The sequence below is a fragment of the Macaca nemestrina genome, chromosome 4 (genome assembly GCF_043159975.1).
Source record: "Macaca nemestrina isolate mMacNem1 chromosome 4, mMacNem.hap1, whole genome shotgun sequence".
Taxonomy (NCBI): Eukaryota; Metazoa; Chordata; class Mammalia; order Primates; family Cercopithecidae; genus Macaca; species Macaca nemestrina.
Window position 1 is genome coordinate 83,339,626 of NC_092128.1, and position 21,469 is coordinate 83,361,094.

The 21,469-nt window shown below is 37.4% G+C and overlaps 1 protein-coding gene across 1 annotated transcript in view; it reads left to right on the forward strand.

The window, feature by feature from the left end:
• The window catches only part of LOC105475607 (scinderin), an 85,536-nt gene extending 81,271 nt beyond the window's left edge, over positions 1–4,265 (forward strand). The window contains exons 14-16 of the mRNA XM_011731008.3: positions 121–198; positions 2,482–2,542; positions 3,237–4,265. Of these exons, the coding sequence (XP_011729310.2) occupies positions 121–198; positions 2,482–2,542; positions 3,237–3,364 (267 nt within the window). The 3' untranslated portion in view covers positions 3,365–4,265. The remainder of the gene's footprint in view (positions 1–120; positions 199–2,481; positions 2,543–3,236) is intronic.
• Positions 4,266–21,469: the final 17,204 nt, after the last annotated feature.

A 21,469-nucleotide genomic window follows, 5' to 3' on the forward strand; every position in this document is an offset into this window, starting at 1 on the left:
CCAAATTTTATTTTCATTATACTCAAAAAAAAAAAAAAAAAAAAACAGGGCATTTGTATCCTATGTATTGGAAAAATCACTGCTTTACTGTTTGCTCATATAGCTTTTTATACCTTTCAGATTGAAGAGGTTCCAGGGGAGTTCACCCAGGATGATTTAGCAGAAGATGATGTCATGTTACTAGATGCTTGGGAACAGGTACAACTACATTTTGTTCATAACAAGAGAATGCATTCTTGGTTGAAAGATGACAGAACTTGCTTTGAGAAATGGTAAATCTAGATATAAATGAGCCTAGAGATTTAGGCTGTATTAAAAATACACACACATTTGGTAAAAAATGAAACTAATACATATGGCAAGTTGATTTCTTCCTATGAAAATAATTCCAGAGCTACCATCTTTGGCTTTACAGTTATAGGCAAAAAAACCTGTTATTTTTCATTTATTTGTAAAAATTACTCATTCCTAATTTGTTTATAATTCATTTAATAAGTGTATTCGTGTGTACAGTGTCATGGGGGTACAATGCCATTGAGGAAACCAACATATTCAAAATTTCTCTTGAAATTTGACAAGAAGTCATGGGTGCCCCTCCCCTGGGGAAGAAACAGGCAGAATAGTTTTGAATCTACACAGTAAAATATGTTACTGTTTTATTTATCTTAATTTTCAAGGAAATTAACGGTGATTTGACATGCCACATCTGATAGGTTTTTAACCTCTATGTAAATTAACAGTGAAAGAGAAAAGTAAATATATTATGAACTAAATTATATAGAACAAGTGTGAAATGCTTATCTGAATTAGGCCTAGTCTTAGAGGCAAGCACAGAGATTGTTCCTTTTAAGTTTGTTCCCAACTGATAAACCATTCAGTTATATCACACCCTCGCTTCTGATCTACAATGACCATGTTTGACTTGAGGGCCCAGCCTCAGATTCTTGCCAAGTGAATGGAGTACTTATTTCTAGATGAGATTTAAATCTCCAAGTCAATAAAACACTCTTGTGTATTTAAGAATTAAAGAAGAATTACACTTCCTTGTTCAGATATATATTTAATTTTTCTCATTTGTAGTCAACTCTTGTTTCTGTAATCATGGATACTTTTTAGAATATTTACCAAGCCACATTTCATTTTTTAAAGTCATACTTTTTATTTACATTACCATGCTGTCATGGTTTGTTCTGTGCCCTGCACACGAATATTTCAGCACTTTCAGTATGAATTAGAATACAGTCTAAACATAACTGACCAAAATTGCTCTGCCACAAGTGATTTTAAAGTGGTTTCAATATAAGGTAATTCAGGAAATTTTTTCAGCATTAAAGTACCCCCACCCACACATTTGACAAGGAGAAGGATATATACAGATTGTATAATTATATAATTATATCAATTTTTTAAAAAAATTGCTATTTAAATACTAAACATTATAGCATTTTTACCAACATCTTATAGGGAGGGCACGCTACTAGAAGAGAAAAACACTAACCTTAAGTCAGAGGTTCCTGGAGGGAGTCTGAGATCACCCACAGACAAGCTCTGTGTCTACATGTAGTCCCTTCCAGCCAAGATCCACGTCTAGGAAATGGGGATAATGACTGTGTAAGGGCCCAGGGAAAATTTCCCCTTCACTCTCCAAAGGTTCATACAAAAATCAGTTGATAAAAGGCAGATTAATAGGAGAAAAGGCATACAAATATATTAATGTGCACAGGAGTCATACAGAATGCAAGAATTGAAGAAATGGCTGGATGGTTGATGTTTTTGTACCATTTGGAAGTTACAGAAAGAATGGGGGATTGGAGGATGGCAAAACTGGTTATGGGAGAAGAGGCCTGGCTAGGAAAGGTGGTCTTGTCATGAATAAAACCTCACATAAAGTATAGATGGTAAATGTTTCTTTCAGACCTTTATGGGTGTGAGACTCTCAGTTAATCTTCCCTAGATCCCAAAAAGGGAGGGCCTCAGAGAAAGCCCGGCTGCACCAATGCAGATTCTCTACAGATGCAGCTCTTCCCCCACAAAAGGCAGCTTTGCAGGACTATTTCTCTTTGCAAGCCCTCTGAACAGCCATCTCAAAATATGTCAAAGAAGTGTATTCGGAGGTGAAATATTTTGGTTTCCTTCGACTGACTGCTGTCACACCCTAGGGGGTGGATGAAAAAAAAAATCCACCCAATCTGTTGTTTTTGTGAAAGATCACTTTACAAACTAGAAAATACCATGTAAACATAAAATATCCAAGTGTGAAATCTGAAGTGTAACTGGCTAAATGTAAGTTTAGGTGTCTCCTGATGAGTGTGAACACTGGGAAAGTGATGGTACCTTTCTGGGCCACTGCCTCCACATCCCTAACTTCTGCGGATGTTGTGAAGATTCAATGAGCAGTGTGTGCGTGAAGCACTTTACACAGGGCCTAGCCGGAGTCAACATCCCAGAAACCATACGTATTGTTATTGTTTCATTTTTCAGATATTTATTTGGATTGGCAAAGATGCTAATGAAGTTGAGAAAAAAGAATCTCTGAAGTCTGGTAAGCTCAATTGATGGACAATTATAGCAGTAACTGGGCACCATTATGACCGAGTGTCTGACTGCTCTTTGCCACCATGTCTTACAAAACTACATTTCAAAATCAAGAAGTAGCTTAGCATTCCTCCTCAAAACTAAAGAGTAATGGGATTTTTTGAACTGGAGAATTTCCAGATGGGCACAAGAAAAAATATGTTTTGTTATCTAATTTAGAATAGAATTATATCAATTTAACCAGAAAAACTTAAATTCATTTCAACCCTTGTTTTATTATGATAAGAGTAAAACCTCCATTACTGTGATAAGCCAGATTTTTTAAACTTCCTTTTGACTAAAGCTGTTCTTTCTGGCACAATTTTCCTTTTACTGAAAAGTGTAACAATAATTATGCCACCAGAACAATTCTATAAAACTTGGAATTTTTTCGGGCATTGATGAGACTCGCATGTTGCTTTTCATGGCAGATGAGAGAAATCAAAAAGAAATTGTATTTGTCTACCTGGTCAATGGCAATTTAATTTATCACTTTCATTTGAAGAACTGTATTCGAAGAATTTTCATTTTCAATGTGGCCAATATTTATTTGTTCTTCTGGAAATTTAATTTATTACTTTTATTCGAAGAATTTTCAATCTGCAGTTACTTTAGTTTAACCCAAACTAACCGAATTTATGTGTCTTTACAACTGTTTTTAGCCAAAATGTACCTTGAGACAGACCCTTCTGGAAGAGACAAGAGGACACCAATTGTCATCATAAAACAAGGCCATGAGCCACCCACATTCACAGGCTGGTTCCTGGGCTGGGATTCCAGCAAGTGGTAAACTGGTGTTTGTAAAAAGGAAACAAACATTACAAGGCAGTTATCTCATTGCTCTTTTGGGAGAGGAACAGGAAAAGCTTTTTGTTTATTTGTCTTTAGAAAATTAAGGCCAGGTGCAGTGACTCACATCTGTAATCCCAGCACTTTCGGAGGCTGAGGCAGTCGGATCATTTAGGGTCAGGATTTCGAGACCAGCCTGGCCACCATGGCGAAACCCTGTGTCTACTAAAAATACAAAAAAAAATAAAAATAGCTGGGCATGGTGGCGCATACCTGTAATTCCAGCTACTTAGTAGACTGAGACCGGAAAATTGCTTGAACCCAGGAGGCTGAGGTTGCGGTGAGCGGGGATCGTGCCACCACACTGCAGCCTGGGCAACAGAGACTCTGTCTCAAAAAATAAATGAATAAATAAAAAATAACCTCAACCAAATGCCTATTTTTTAATGCTTAATTTTGGTTTGAAATTCTTCTTAAACTGGAGCTTTCTTACGTTAATACATTCAAATAACCTGAAGGAAACTTTCATTATGGGCCAATATTAGCTCTTCTGGAAACTGATTTATATCTTTTTTATGACCTTTCAAAAGTAAAATACTATGCATAATCTAGAGAGATTTGTCACATAGGAAATTTTATAATGCATTAGCCATTAGTCAAACTTGTTTTTTAACATGCCAGAGAAAAAGTTGTAATGCCTTGGAAGTTTTTCTCTTTTCTATAGATTGTGTTCAAATGATTTGTATACTTGCAATAAGGTTTATGTTAAAGTGGCTTTAACAATTTGTTGCTATTTTCCTTCTTTAGTCAATGTGACTTTGATGCCATTAACTCCTACGCGTTATTTTCTAAGAGAAATTTTATCTTTTTTTAAAACCTTATTAAAAGTCTTTGAAAGCACAGCTCTTTCATGACAAAATGAATTGCATTGTTATCCACTTAGATAGATAGATATTTGACAGTACATGTTTAATACCACAAAAGATACAAACAGAAAAACTTCACTAATGCTGTCTTTAATTATTAAAATACATCTCTTTGAAAGTTTTGTGTTATGACATTTTATTCAAATTTGATGAGTTAATTACACTATTAATTTTAAGGTCAAATACATCTATGCATAAGTAGATTTGAGTTTAATATTTCTTAATTCATCCTCATTAAGTGGTCAAAATTAAACAGCTGTTCATGGTCAGATCATTATGAAAATTTTGAAATATGAGATTGCATGTGAAACACAGGTCCCCAGAAAACAGGAGTTGGGACAGAATCTGGAGCCCCAGTAAAGTAGGAACTGAATTTGGTCATTGGATAGAGGACTGGGTAGTTGAGGAGGGGAAGCTGCATTTCCATGGGAAGAAGAAACGAAGCAGGGAAGTGATCTGAGGAGTTTTTACCTTTTCTCTGGGGAAATGAAGGGCATATGTGTTTCAAATTGAGTCCTGGTATGGAGAAGTGGGCCCAGTTTTATTATGGCCTAATAGTGAATGCTCCCGTGAAATCCTGGAGCTTGCATAGGAGGTAAGGAAGCAGAGAGAAGCTGTACTTCAAGGCACTATTCATTCAAAATGTCTATTCAGTATCAGGCACTATTTCAGGCACTTTGGACTCAACATGAATGAAACAGACAAAATCTAAACTTTTATGGAGTTTATATTCTAGGGAAGAGAAAAAAAACAAAAAGCAAAAACAAATCAACACATAGAGATATTATAAAATACATTAGAAGATATGCCCTGTGGAGAAGAAAATTTAGGAAAGGAGCTAGGCAATACTAATAGATGGTCAAGGGAAGCGTGGTTAAGTAGGCGATATCTAAACAGAAAATCGAGGCCAGGCACGGTGGCTCACGCCTCTAATCCCAGCACTTTGGGAGCCTGAGGCAGGTAGATCACTTGAGGTCAGGAGTTCGAGACCAGCCATGGACAACATGGTGAACCCCGTCTCTACTAAAAATATAAAAATTAGCCAGGCGTGGTGGCATGCTTCTGTAATCCCAGCTACTCAGGAACCTGAAGCAGAAGAATCGCTTGAACCTGGGAGGCAGAGGTTGCAGTGAGCTGAGATCACGCCATTGTACTCTAGCTTGGGCAATAAGAGTGAAACTCTGTGTGAAAATAAATTAAAAAAAAAAAAAAGAATCGATAGCGAGTGGGGAGTGAACCTCAGGGTTACAACCAGGCCGAAGGAGTACCAACAGCAAAGGCCTTAAAAGGAAAGCATGCCTAGTAGAATGGGCTGAAGTCTAAAGAAACAGGGAGATTCCACAGGGTTCTCTTCTACTGTCACCACTGCACCAGAAAAAAAATCATTGCAGCCTGAGCTGTGAGAATACTGCTTTTCCAAATCCCAGACCCAGGGAATCAGAGGCCGTGATGGTAACAAGACAGCAGCATCAGGCTGGGCGGTGGCTCACGCCTGTAATCCCAGCAGTTTGGGAGGCCGAGGTGGGTGGATCACGAGGTCAGGAGATTGAGACCACCCTGGCTAACACGGTGAAACCCTGTCTCTACTAAAAATACAAAAAATTAGCCGGGCATGGTGGCGGGTGCCTGTAGTCCCAGCTACTCAGGAGGCTGAGGCAAGAGAATGGCATGAACCCAGGAAGCAGAGCTTGCAGTGAGCTGAGATCACGCCACTGCACTCCAGCCTGGGCAACAGAGCAAAACTCTGTCTCAAAAAAATAAAAAATAAAAAGACAGCAGCATCAATAGCACAAGCACTGTGGGAAGGAAGTACCTATGCCCATTGCCCAGCCTGACCAGTAGAGGTGAACACAAATTGTCAGCAACTATAGCTGCTATTGCAAGAATACTTATGAGCCCTATGGAGTTGGCATTTTAATTTCACAACTAAAGCTGATGTGGCTTGAAGAAACATCTGCAACACAAGTAAAGTCCAGATAAAACAAAAACAAAACCTACTTCTAAAAAGGTGAACATTTGCGGGATTAAAGAAAATTATTCTAGAGAGTGTTCCATTGTTCAATGATACTGTGTAGTCCTAAAACTCAAATTACATGTAATTCCTTATAGAAATTAGTCCTTTGGAATTGAAATGCAGTTTCATATAGCCTAATTAATAAATGGAAAAGTTTTATAATTACTTTCTTATTTTTCTTTGGTGAAGCTAATATTAATTTTTAATATGAAATATCAGATTTCTTTTTTCTCTGCTTTTACTCGTGGATTTTGGGGATCAGAAACCAAAACAAATGTATTTATCCTCAGCTACCAGTGCTTTACAGACCCTTTCTTGCCCCAAACAATATAGCACACTCCTAGTTGTGTGAAATTTGTGACTAATAAACACTATATATATATGGATATATATATATATATATAAATGAATCCAGAAAAATCAAGTACTAATCAGAAATAATTAATCTGGTAAGAAATAATAAACTGGGCACAATGGTGTGTGCCTGTAGTCCCAGTTACTTGGGAGACTGACGCGAGAGGAAGTTTAAGGCTGTAGTGAGCTATGATAGCAACTGTGAATAGCCACAGTACTGCAGCCTGGGCAACACAGTGAGATTCCATCTCTACAAAAACAAAAATAAAAATAATTTTTAAAAGAGTAGCACATCTCAAGAATTAAAGAATCAAATTATGGCATTACTTTGAGCAAAAAACCAGGAAACATAGTTCCCAGGTAAAATCAACAATTGTTTTATGGCCTTAGCTATCATTTGTTTGCTTTGTTTTGCAAGACAATCAGTAAACTGACTTCAAAACAATTTCTGGATTGTATAGGTTATTCAGAGGGATATAATTCTAATCAAAATGAAGAAAAGAATAATAATATTCACTATATATACAGGATGGGTGTGTTGTAATTTTTTAATGTATTTTCAAAAATTGTTTGCCTTGCTCTATCATCTTATTTTCTTTTCACTATGTTGACTCCCCTTTTAATTTTAAAGACTTATGTTAGATTTTTTAAAGTATGATATGTATTATGCATATTCTCTAAAAAAAATTTTTTTATTAAATACCAACTGAGCTTATTGTGCTACCTAAAATATTCATGATGCAATGCTTTGGTCTTAAAGGAAAAACAAAAGTTGGATCCACATCTTACTATATGTGCCTGGATAAATTCCATGTAGTTCACAAATTTTAATGTGAAAATGAAACATGAAAATAATGGAAGAATACACGGAATTACATTGGAAGAGGGAAATCATCTCATAGTAGCTTACAGAATAAGAAGAAAATCAGCAAGAATCTAAAAGACTTGAACAATACTTTCAACCAACTTAACTGATTTGATATTACTGAACACCACCAATAATACCAGCATGTATATTTGTTTTTTAAGGGAACTTGAAATATTTACCAAGAGAGAAAATATTCTAGGCCATAAAACAAATGCCAACAAATTAAAAAGATGAAATCATACAAACTGTGCCTCTAATTACAATGGAACTAATTGAGAAATCAAAAACAGATATCTGGCAAGTCCCCAAATTTGGGTAAAAGAAGAAATCACAAGAGAAATTAGAAAATTTTTAAAAGGAAATTTATAACATTAAATGCTTACATTAAATAAATAAAAAGCCCTCAAATCAATAATCTAAGTTCTTATCTTATGAAATTGAAAGATGACAAATTATACCCAAAATAAGCAGAGAAAAGGGAATGATAAAGAATAGATTTTTTAAAAACTAGAAAAAATAAAGTCAAAATTTGGTTCTTCTGAATCATAAAATGATAAAATTCTAGCCAGACTAATAAGATAAAAGGGGGGAAACATAAATTACTAATATAAAGATTAAGAAGGATACCACCACTGATCCTATGGACGTTAAAATATGTAAGAGAAATAATTTATGCCAATAAACTTGACATTGATAAAATGGATTCATTGGGAGGCGGAAACTACTAAAGCTAACTCAAGAAGACATGGACAGATAATCTAAGTAGGAATATGCATGTGCATGTGCACACACACACACATACACACACACACATTAAAGAAATTAAATTAATCCTAGCAGTTTGTGAGGGCAAGCCAGGTGGATCACTTGAGCCCAGGAATTTGAAATCAGCCTAGCAACATGCAAAACCTCATCTCAACAAAAAATACAAAAATTAGCTGGGCATGGTGGTGAGTGCCTGTGGTTCCAGCTACATGGGAGGCTGAGCTGGGAGGATCACTTGAGCCCAGGAGGTGGAGGTTGTAGTGAGCCAAGATTGCACCACTGTACTCCAGCCTGGGAAAAAGAAAAAAAGGAAATAAAAAAGAAATTATAGTCAAACTTTTTTTTTTTTTGAGACTCCAGGATTTTCCTCTGTTGCCCAGACTGGAGTAGTGTCGCAATCACATGCACTGCAGCCTGGACCCCGTGGACTCAAGTAATCCTCCCACCTCAGCTTCCCAAGTAGCTGGGACTCACAGGGACATGCCACCACACCTGGCTAACTTGTTTTTAGGTTTTGCAGAGATGGGGCCTTGCTATGCTGCCCATCCTGTTCCGGAACTCCTGGGCTCAAGTGATCCTCTCTCTTCAGCCTCCCCAAGTGCTGAGATTAAAAGTGTGAACCACAGTGCCCAGTCTAAACATCTCACAGAGAAAAAGCCAGGCCTGTTTGCGCTTCACTGGTGATTTCTGTTAAACTTTTAAGAAAGTGTACCACAGATTGGGAGGAAAGTAATAAGAAAGTAATAAAACCAGTATTCCTCATAACATGGATGTAAAAATATTAAAAGTTTATCAAATTGAATCCAGCAATATATAACTTGGTTTTATCCCAGGAATTCATTTTAACATTTAAAAATTAATCAATAACTTTCCATATTAACAGACTAAAAACCATTTGAACACCTGAATAGATACAGAAAAGCAGTTGATAAAATTCTGCAACCATTCATAGTAAAAGTTCTCAGCAAAGTAGGAATAGAATGGAAGGTCTTCCATCTTAAAAAGAGTATCCACAAAAAATGTACAGCTGACAGCATACTTCAGAATGGAAAATTAAATATTTTGCACTAAGATCTGGAACAAGAGATGGATGTTTGTTCTCACCTATTCTGTACTTTGCAGGAGGTCCTAACATATCTAACAAGGCAGTTTCTCAACCTTGGCACTATAGACACATAAATAATTCTTTATTTTGGGGGGGCTGCCTGTTTATTATAGAATGTTTAGTAACATTGCTGGCCTCTGCTTGCCAGATACCAGTGGCATCCTCCTCTCCCAAGACCTTCCCTTTTAGTTTGTGTCCACTTTCTACATCTTCAAAGCCAGCAAAATAGCATCTTCAAAATCTGTGTCTTCCTGTCTGGCCTCTGTTTCTGTTGGTTACATCCCCTTCTCTGTCTCTGATTCTCCTGCCTCCCTCCTTCACTTATAAGAACCTTTTCCTTACGTTGTCTAATGGTCCAATGGATTATTGAGCCATCAGATAATGCAGGATAATCTCCTCCATCTCAAGATCCTTAATTTAATCACATCTGCAAAGTCCTTTTTTTGGCATGTAAACTAACATTCACAGGTCCTAGACATCTTTGTCACAGTATGTAGACATATTTGGTGGGATGCTATTCTGCCTGAGTAAAAAGGTGTACAGTGAAGCTAGCATTCTAGTCAGTTGGTATATTGGGTAGAAGCCGATATCTTGAAAAGCTGGTCAATATTCCCACTCTCTTCCATTAACTCTACCATCAGGCTAGACCTCTATCTATCTATCTATCTATCTATCTACCTATTTATTGAGACAGGATCTCACTCGGTTGCCCAGGCCAAAGTGCAATGGTGTGCTCATGGCTCACTGCAGCCTCGACCTCCCCAGGCTCAGGTGATTCTCCCACCTCAGGCTCCTAAGTAGCTGGGACCACAGGTGTGCACAACCACTACTGGTTAATTTTTGTATTTTTTTTTTTTTTTTTTTTTTTTTGTAGAGACAGGGTTTCATCATGTTGCCCAAGCTGGTCTTAAACTACTGGCCTCAAGTGATCCTCCTGCCTTGGCCTCCCAAAGTGCTGAGATTACAGGCATGAACCATTGCGCTGGGCTCCTCATTTCTAAAATAGAAAATAATTGGGCCAGGCATAGTGGCTCATGCCTGTAGTCCTAGCATTTTGGGAGGCCGAGGCAGGAGGATCACTTGAGCTCAGGAGTTTGAGACTAGCCTGGGCAACATGGTGAAGCCCCAACTCTACAAAAAATACAAAATTTAGCCAGGTGTGGTGGTGCATACCTGTGGTCCCAGCTACTTGGGAGGCTGAGGGGAGAGGATCCCTTCAGTCTGGAGGTGAAGGTTGCAGTGAGCCATGATCATGCTGCTGTACTCCAGCCTGGGCAATAGTCAGAGCCTGTCTCAAAAAAACAAATAAATAAATAAAATAAAAAATAGCAACTTTGGGAAAAATATAGTCAATATTTCATCTCTTTCATAATCCTTGAAAAATTTCTGTTCTTGCTTCAATCTGACAATCTTTCATACTTGGGCAGAAATAAAAACCTCATATACTGGGTTCATATAAGGCTATTGCTATCTACACAATTACAGTAACACTACCTGAAATACAAAAGCGTATGTGGAACAATTATGGAAACAAGAGAGTACATAGGATATTTCAGTTGAGTTAAACCAAAAACAAAATATTTTAAACTAAGGATCTAATTTCATAAGATTACTTTGAGCTTTGGATTTTGAGAGTGATATTTTTCTATTCTCAGTTACAGGATATCTGTAGATGTTATGTATTTTACGATCCAGGAAGGACATCGCTGGAAAGATAACATTCTCAGCAGGTCATCAGTCAGGGTTAGCCAACAGGCTTCTAATGGTACATACTATTTCACTCAGGTTTGATAAAGAGAAATCATTATTTTGAGATTTCTACTTCTGAATACAAATGTGCTTCAAAAAAGGTCATGTTTTATAAGGTCAAGTATTATTTTTCGTGAACTTTTATGGAGGGCACCAGAGCGAACATTTATTTTACAGTCCTTGAATCAGCTGCTTATTTCTGTCTGCATTCTATTCTTTCCTTTGTAATGTCTCAGGCCCCATGAGGTCATCAGTAACTCAGAACAAAAAGCTTATATAATGCCTAACTGGCCTCTCTAAAATCCATACATCGATGATTTCTGATGACACTGCTAAAGAGAATAGGTCACCATCAAACATAGCTATAAATATTTATCAAGGAATTTCATAAATTATATGAGAGCAAATCACCTCATACTTCAACACCAAAACTGCCACAAGCCCAGAAGAATGTGTAGGCAGAAATGGTCACCGAATAGTGATTCCCCAAATTTTAATGAAAAAAAGTTAATAAGAAAAAAACCTGAAAATTATGTCCTATTTCCTAATAAGGATTGCAGGTATTCTATAGCTTGCAAAAATATGTTACGCTCCTAAAATTTTGAGCTTTATGTGTTTTTAAAAAATGTATTTTATACTCATTGGATTTTAAGGTAACAAGTGAGACCAAAAATAAAGGGCATAATTTCATTCAATTATCCAGGCATGGCTTTTCTGCCCGCAGGAAAGTAAACTTTCAAGTAAATCTTGGTGGAACCAGATTCTTTCCTGGGTATTCCCAAGATGACACTTAATAGCCAAATATAACTGACAGATAACTGATACTGTTGGAGTTCCATTGCTTTGTCTGAAAGCAGTGTGGTTGATTCCAATAGCGATGCAATACTATAGAACACTGCATGGTGTCTTGATAGGTCCTTTAATTAAAAGACCAGATACAGGGCCAGATATACTAGGTGAACCACTTCATTGCTTTTTGATCTTAGTTTCTCTAATGGTTAAGCATGTATTTTCCTGACTACTCACCTCACAGTCTTTCACGGAGGAGTGTGAATGCTGGGAAAGAAACCAGAACAGCTGCTGGAAGTCAGGAGGAAGTAGTTGAGCTGCTACCCCCAGCTAAGCCAGCTGAAAAGAGAAGGAAGACATGAACAAGAGCATGGCACAGTGTCAGAATATACATAATATGAAGACAGAGAAACTTTCTGAACAAAGCCAAATTAAACCAACATGTCAAAAAGTGGATATGACGAGGAAAGGAGTTATAAGCATAAATGTTCAATTACTCATGGAAACGTTCTGGAAAACAAAAGGGGGTGAGGAGGTAGTGGGAAAAAACTCAACGATTGCCCAAAATAAATAATAAATAAAACAAGAATGCTGATGAGGGTAGGGTGATGATGGAAAAAACTGAATGCCAGAAACTATTGCTAGTTTGTAGTACTTTGTGCTTGATGAGGTTTATTATATATGCAGAGGTGAGAAGTGAAAAATAGGATGAAAAACACCTGTGTAGAAGTTAGGGGAAACTCCTTCGAAACATAAAGACAAATTTATCTCTTATAATAATATTATAAGCTGTTTTACATATTTACTATTCCCACCTTTTGCATTTACTATAAATAGACTATTTATAGTAAAGAAGACTTCTGCCATCAACACATCAATAAGAAATGTAGATTTTATCGAACATTCCAGTAAGTAAAAGGTAAAAGTTTACAGAGATACTTTCCCTTAAAAAAAAAAAAAGTGTGACTTGAATGACAAAAAAATTGAATGTATTGCAAATAAAAATATTTTAATTGATTGGCGAATTGGTGCTGATAAACAGTCTGAATATTTAAAAGTATGAAAAGTAGATAAAAAATGTATAATTTTTATGTAACCTAGGAGCTAAAACTATTGTTTCTAAATATGCATGCCATTCTTCCCAACAGATGTGAAAAATCTGCTAAATGATCTCCATTATCCATTCTTCTCTTTCCTCTTTTAGTAACAGAAACCCTGCCTGCATATCCTAATAGGTCACATTCCCTGGCAGTTAAAATGTGGTCATCTGACTAAATTCAGGCCAATGACACACAAGCAGAAGTTCTATGAGTTATGAGGGCAGATTTCTTGTCACCTTCTTAAAAAGGAAGCTCTTTGTCCTCCACTTCTCTATTCCTTTCCCACTGGCTGAGAAATGATGAGAGCTGGAATAGCCACTTTGAGGCCAGCGATGGAAACCACACATAGCAGATGGCAGAGCTTCCCTGTTATAACTCGATGTGCTCATTTTACGACTGAGAGGCAAGGGCACACTTATTCCATTTTATTGAATAAAGTGTTGCATGGCAAAGAAAAATAAATTTGTAAAGACTGATAAAAAAAATATTCTACCTTGTTTCAGCCAGTGCATTTCAGAATCTCATTGTTAAGCAGTTTAGTCTGTACCCTAATTAATATAAAAACTAGTATCAGAAGTGGGATGTTCTTTAAAAATGTCCTAGTTCTGCCTTACTTGTAGACTTGCTGAGAGTGAATAAGTAAATTTTGTGAGCTGGGAGGCCAGTCATCCCTTCTATGATAAAACATTAAGTAAAAATTTTAACAGTAGTTATAAAGCCTCTATTTCCTGGAAGACAGGTTTGGAAAATTCAGGATATTAATGTATATTGGTTGTTCCTTGCTGCTCTTAGCAATGTGCTATAAGACAGAGAGTAAGGCAGGCAAAAATTAATCAATTTAATGCAGAGATGAAAGGGAATATAATCCTACTCCATTATCAGCAGATGGCAAGCAATCTAAATTGACTGAAGGATTAGTAACTGGGAGAACTCAACTGTTTCTATGAAGAAAATAACAGTAGTTATGTTGTTACTCAGGACCTTGCTCAAGAGCCTTCCCTTAAGTGTTTGCAACCAAAAATAGAGACCAATGCAGACACAAAATCAGATTAAGGATGTTGTTTCCCCACCAATGTAGCTGCTATTAATCTGAGGGAGAGAGTGACAATAGCATTGTTATATTCAGATAAAGCCTTTGTGGTTTCTTTCATATACAACTGCCTGGAACCAAATAGATCAGGAGTCAACTGTGGTTTTGAGCATACCGTATTCCAAAAAACTTGCAAACCTAGTTTACAATGACATGTGAATGTGTAATCATATAGCATCGCCTAAAACTTTAACCTGAATCAGCAGAGAGTTAAGAAACTTATGCTGTCTTCAGCTCAAAACCTAGAATTGCTTGGCCATTATCACATCTAAAGTGGAAAAGAAGCTATGCCTTAGCATTCACTGTAGATGTGCCCCAAAGGATTGTGGACAGGGAGCAATTTCCCTAAGGGCAAAGCCAGGAGATCAAAAAGACAATGGACAGGGGAGTATCCCAGGGAGCAGAGCCAAGTTCAAGTAAGTTAATGACTTCAAGCTACATACTGGCAAGTAGCCACTAGAGAATCCTAGCAATTTTTGTCCTGCAAGATTTCAGTAAAGCTACAGACAAGTGGGTTTTTATGTTTCCCATTCTTCCCTTTTCCAAGTAATAGTTTTTATCGCAGTTACCCTGATTATATTCCATTCCATTCTATTATATTCTTTCATTCTATTTTATTTCCAATATACCATTGTATATCAGTATATACTAATACACTGAGTGGCAGTTACATTATCTACTAGTCTATATAGGTCATTGAAAAAGAAGAAGCTACATTAGGACTCATGGAAAGAACTTTGCCTCATGTAGAGATTCTAGATTCTTAGCCAAAAGCTCAGAATTGTTGGGTCCTAAAGGATGAACAATGTAGTCCAACAGTTCATCCCACATGAATTTTTTTCATCCTTCATGTGGGATGAAAAAACTAAAGAGACAACTGACATACCACATAAATGGACTATGGTAGAAACTGCTGTCCCTTAGTATTGAATATCTCCATTTTCTTTTAATCATAGAATTCACTGTTTTCTAGCAGATAATGTGGCTGTCCAAGCAGACTTGATATTTCTTAGCCTTACTTCAACTTGATTATGACCATGTGACCCAATTCTGACATTTGCCTAAAGGAACATTTACCTAAAAAGGCATTTTCTTGCTATAGCAGTGTAACCTGTACTAATAAATATAGCACTAGTCCTGCATGCAACAAAAATGACAGAAGTAGACATTTAACATTTCTAGGAATGTAACTGAGTGAAAAATAATTTTTAAAAATATTTATAAATATCCTCTGAGTCAATATTTTTTGAAAGATAATGAGAATAAAATGATGTAATAAGTAGTACTTTTTCACAAAATTAGTAAAGGGCAAGGTGAGTGGCTCAGGGTACATTGTATTTGACGATGTTTCTCTAGTTTAGCCAGTGGTTTTTCTCATCTCCAATTTATAGCACAGGCCTAGGCATATAGTAGGGTCTCAGTTAATATTTATTGAATCGCAATATCAAAAATGAGATCAGCAGCAAGATGATAAGGCAGAATAAAAGTTGCCAAGAGCCTAAAATGATTATTCAGTTCTGTTGCAGAGTTTTAACCTGCCCAAAAGATGGAAAGAGAAGAACATAAGCATAATTTCTGAATGCATCACAGCAAAGATGCATGTACTCATAAAGCATAAAATTAAAAATATGATACATTCACTACATGGAAATATGATATACAGTTGTTCTTCAGTATCCACAGGATATTGGCTCGAGGACCCCTGTGGATACCAACATCCTTGAATGCTCAAGTCCCTTAGATAAAATGGCATAGTATTTGCATACAACCTATCCCATTCTCCTGTATACTCTAAATCATCTCTGCGTTACTTATAATACCTAATACAGTGTAAATGCTGTGTAAACAGTGTTATAGTATATTGGTTTTTTATTTGCATTATTTTTGTATTGTTGTATCGTTATTTTATTGTTTTTTCCCCAAATAGTTTTGATCCGCAGATGTAGAACCCACAGATAGGAAGAATCAACTGTATCTTGTACTCAAAACAGATGAGTAACTTAGAAATTAATGTGTAATACATACAGCTAACATTATAGCTACGTAAGGAATTCCTTTCATTGAAAAGAAAGTCTTACAAATCAATGAGTCAACAACTCAATGGAAAAATGGCCAAAAGACATGAATAGAAGTTCACAGAAAAGAATGAAAATGATTGATAAATAATGAAAAGATGTTCTAAGACACTCTTAATTAAATAAATCCATAATAAAAGAATCATACTTTTATCTATCTACCAGATTAGCAAATGTTAAAATATTAAAATGTTAGTGGTCATCAACGTGTAGGGTTACAGGTTCACCCATACGCTGTTAATAGATGTATAAACTGGTCAAAACTTTTTGATCTATAGCACAGTATTATTTTTGTAAACATACACATAAAATATTATACATTTGCCAAACATATGAAATATATGTACTAATCTAAAACCAAACACATTAGACTGGGTACATGTGAAGAAAGAGATACAGGTGCTCCCTAGCAAGCTAATATGCTGGTGTCTCTTCAAACTGATACATTGGCATATTTATCTAATATTTAATCAGAAGAAAGAAAGCAGAAAAACCCAGGGAGACTACTGTTAGTAGAGGTCAGCCTCATCTTTTCTCTCTGATTCAAGAAATTCATACTCAACTCAGTCAAACAGAAGTCCTGCGTTTACCTCTTGGTGCTGGAGAGCCTTGGTGAGCCATTTAGATCCTCCGTATTTTGTCAAGCACAGTCCTCAGTGTTCTCATCTCATCTTAGGTAGCTTATCAAATAATGTTTCCCACCACTTATTTCTAGCAGTTCTGGTAAAGAGAATGGCCTTCACATTGTATTTTGAATAATGTTTTGGCCTCCAGTAACGGTTAGGAACACACTATAAACATAAAACAACTGTCCACTTAACTCCTTATTCAGTCATGAAGCAATTCTTGTCCCAGTCATTCTCCAAAGCTGCATACTGTGAATTTATACTATTGTATAGTGACACAAGCCCTTCTGCTGAAAAAATAAGTAAATAATTACTTTGGACTGAAAGGAAAACACTAAACATTTATTTTAAACCTAATTCATTTGAACTGGCCTTGAATTTAAAAGCCTACATATGCCCCGCGTATGTAGAATAATCATTCATTCCACTGTGTTCTTGCTCTTGGATAAAACAGACAACTCAGAGAAAAAAACTGGCTTATAAATGCACTTCACAAAAACTTACAGAAAAGTAGCCATTAAACCTGTAAAAAGGCCGGGTGCAGTGACTGATGCCTGTAATCCCAGCACTTTGAGAGGCCGAGGCGGGTGGATCACGAGGTCAGGAGTCCGAGACCAGGCTGACCAAATAGTGAAACTCCGTCTCCACTAAAAATACAAAAAATTAGCCGGGCGTGGTGGCGAGCGCCTTTAATCCTAGCTACTCGGGAGGCTGAGGCAGGAGAATCGCTTGAACCCGGGAGGTGGAGGTTGGAGCGAACCCAGATTGTGCCACTGCCCTCCAGCCCGGGTGACAGTGCGAGACTCCATCTCAGGGGAAAAAGAAAAAAGAAAAAACCTGTAAAAAGTGGCTCAACTTTAATATTCATTAGGAAATGACTAAAATCAAATATTTTACTTGGTAATGCCAAGTAAAAATACAGGAGAGGATGTAGTGAAACTGGAGCTTACATCTACTACCGGGGAAGTATAAATTGATATAATGGCTTTGAACAGTTTTTGTACTTTCTACTAAAATGAACATACACATATCCTACAATCCAGAAATCCCACTCCATGGTAGATAATCAACAAAAATGCATACATGTGTGTACTAAAGGATTTTTTTTTTTTTTTTTTTTTTTTTAGACAGGGTCTCACTCTGTTGCCCAGGCTAGAGTACAGTAGCAGGATCTCTGCTCACTGCAACCTCTGCCTCCTGGGCTCAAGCAATCCTTCCACCTCAGTCTCCTGAGGAGCTGGGACTATAGGTGCGTGCCACCACGCCCAGCTAATTTTTTGTGTAGAGATGGGGTTTTGCCATGTTGTCCAGGCTGGTCTTGAACTCCTGGACTCAGGAAATCCACCTGCCTTGGTCTGCCAAAGTGCTGGGATTTACAGGCATGAGCCACCGCACCTGGACATGAATTTTTAATGTGTGTATATATATATATATATATATATATATGTTTTTTGCATTGGTAAAAAAACAAAGATACTGTTTAGCAATTTCCTTGTATAATGCAATCATGGAAGACAAATCAGAGGTATTATTTTCCCTTGGGTCTTTGCAGCCTGTGTTTTTTTCTTTTTCATATTGATGTGAAAGCAGCCAAGTATTATTTGACAACATCAATCCCTTATTAAGACGTTATTTCTAGTTTATAATTGACTATGGCATTTGCATGCATTTCATCATGTCTCCTTTTATTCAGATGATAATTTCTAACATACTTTTCTCTTAATATAGGAAAAATAATTCAGTAGTCATATTTTCTGTTGCCCGTAAAAAATTGATGCTTTAATTTAGTTAACATGACAAACTCCATATTATTTAGAGAGATTTTTAGTGTTATTACAATAAAAATGACACCTTTACTAAAAATGTCTCATTATAAATTGTTTTCCGTTATTTCTGTGCTGATTGCAAACAATACTGAATTAAAATATCCCTGCAAGTCTACTATGACTCAACCTAAGCTTTTAATAATTCATGAAGTAAAACTAATGTTGATGTTATCCAAATCATTCTGGCTAATGCCAACTTCTAGGTAAACAGTAAACAAGAATGCACAAATTTGAGTTTTCCTAATTATCTGACATTGTCATTAGCTTGTGATCCTTAGATGGAATATATTTTGTCAGATCTCACCTCCCAGGGAACTGATGAGCTTTAACTGGAATAGTAGTGAGAATGATAGAGCAGGACCCTTAACTCCTTAGAAAGGTCAAAGGAAGAGGTGAATGTGGGCAGGGTTTCACTGGAGTATTGACATACCAAAGATGCTATGTAGGTGAAAATCTCTCCTGATGCATTCCCTTTCCAATGAACCTCAGCCTGGATTCTTCAATAACACAATACCTTCAGAGAAACAATGTTGTTCCACATTTTAGAGTTTTGGCATCCGTAATGGAGTTTATGGCAGAGTTCAGAGGATACAATCAAACAAGAAAGGGAGGCAACTGAACTTGTTTGATTATCTCCATTATTTTGAAGGGGCCAGGTGCTTGGGGAACGTGGTTGTACTGAAAGGTGATGCCAAGACTCTCTTGTATAATCTTCCTCTCTAGCTTGGGGCTGCACCCTCTGCTGTGGGACGGAGTCCTCAAGGTATTGATATCCATCCTATCATTTATTTTAGATACAGATAGCATTAGAGTTATCAGTAAAGTTGGGGAACTCATGGAATATTACAAGTAGAAATTGTAATTGCTGTAGAATGTATAGTGTTATGAATGGCTGTTGTATTTTTCAGCATACAAATTAAGATGGGTGAAAGGCAGTGACATCACTATTTATGGTTTTTGTTTGTTTGTTTTTTGTTTTGAGACGGAGTCTCGCACAGTGTCTCCCAGGTTGGAGTGCAGTGGCATGATCTCTGCTCACTGCAACCTACGCCTTCCGGGTTCAAGCGATTCTCCTGCCTCAGCCTCCTGAGTGGCTGGGATTACAGGCGCCCGCCACCACGCCTCACTGATTTTTTGTATTTTAAGTAGAGATGGGGTTTTGCCATGTTGGCCAGGCTGGTCTTGAACTCCTGACCTCATGATCCGCCCTCCTCTGCCTTCCAAAGTGCTAGGATTACAGGCGTGAGCCTGGCCCTATTTATGTTTTTTAAAAGCACCATTGACCATGCATTTGTCCATGGACTTAACCTATGTCTCTATGAGCTGGTAAACAATAGACAGGTAAATACAGACTTGGCTTTATTTGAATAGCACCTTCAAAAACCAGAAGCCAGAAATCAAGTAGCCAGATTTGTCCATCAAAGCAGGAGATTCCCTTAACTAGTGATGCCTGAAGTTAGGATAAAGAGTCTTCCAAACATCAGGTGCCATTTTGGCCTGGATATCTAAAGCCACCATGATGGCTTTATATTAATGAAGGAAATAAGTCACAGGATAAGTATATCCATAGTCATTCAGAGGAAGAAAATGGCTTACATAACTCATATAGTATATTTAACCTAGAGACAAATATCACAGGTAAACATAGTACAAATCACTGTCCCTAGTCTGAGTCATATTTAGTGTCTTGAAATAGCCACAGTGGCTGGCTAAAATGGCACAGTGGCAAATCCTGACCATGGACTGCCCTATGCAAAATATCTAGTTCCCCACTTTACACAGAGTACACCACATGCGGCCTTGGAGTTTTCAGATGTGTACAGATTGTTGCATATGGGTATTTGATGCTCATGCTGGCCTCACTCACTGATATCAAATGAAAATTAACACAATTAAAATGTCAGAGAAGAGATATTGTCATGTTGAGAGGTGAAGCCAGCTGGGCTTCCAAGTCAGGTAGGGACTTGGAAACTTTTCTGTCTAGCTAAATGATTGTAAATGCACCAATCATTGCTCTGTCTAGCTAAAGGTTTGTAAACGCACCAATCAGCACTCTGTTAAAACGGACCAATCAGCACTCTGTAAAATGGACCAATCAGCAGGATGTGGGTGGGGCCAAATAAGGGAATGAAAGCTGGCCACCTGAGCCAGCAGCAGCAACCCGCCTGGGTCCCCTTTCATGTTGTGAAAGCTTCCTTCTTTTGCAATAAATCTTGCTACTGTTCACTCTTTGGGTCCACACTAACTTTATGAGCTGTAACACTCACCACAAAGGTCTGCAGCTTCACTCCTGAAGCCAGTGAGACCATGAACCCACTGGGAGGAACAAACAACTCCGGATGTGCCACCTTTAGAGGTGTAACCCTCACTGCGAAGGTCTGCGGCTTCACTCCTGAAGTCAACAAGACCACGAACCCACTGGAAGGAAAAAACTCCAGACATATCTGAAGGAACAAACTCCAGACACGCCATCTTTAAGAACTCACCACGAGGGTCCGCAGCTTCACTCTTGAAGTCAGTGAGACCAAGAACCCACTGGAAGGAACCAATTCCAGACACAATGTTTGGGTCTTATCTATTACTCTCTGGTAAATTGGCTGCTGGGGCTGGAACCCAGAGCAAGCCTTCCCCCAGATGTTCTGTTCTTCACTGAAGCTGCTCATTTTTCCTATCTTTTTCTTCATTCATATCCCACCCTCATTATACTAGATTTTGTTGAGGAAAAGAGTCTAACTCTTTAAAATATTTGAAGAGATTTATTCTGAGTCAAATATGAGTAACCATGGCCTGTGACACAGCCCTCAGGAGGTCCTGAGAAC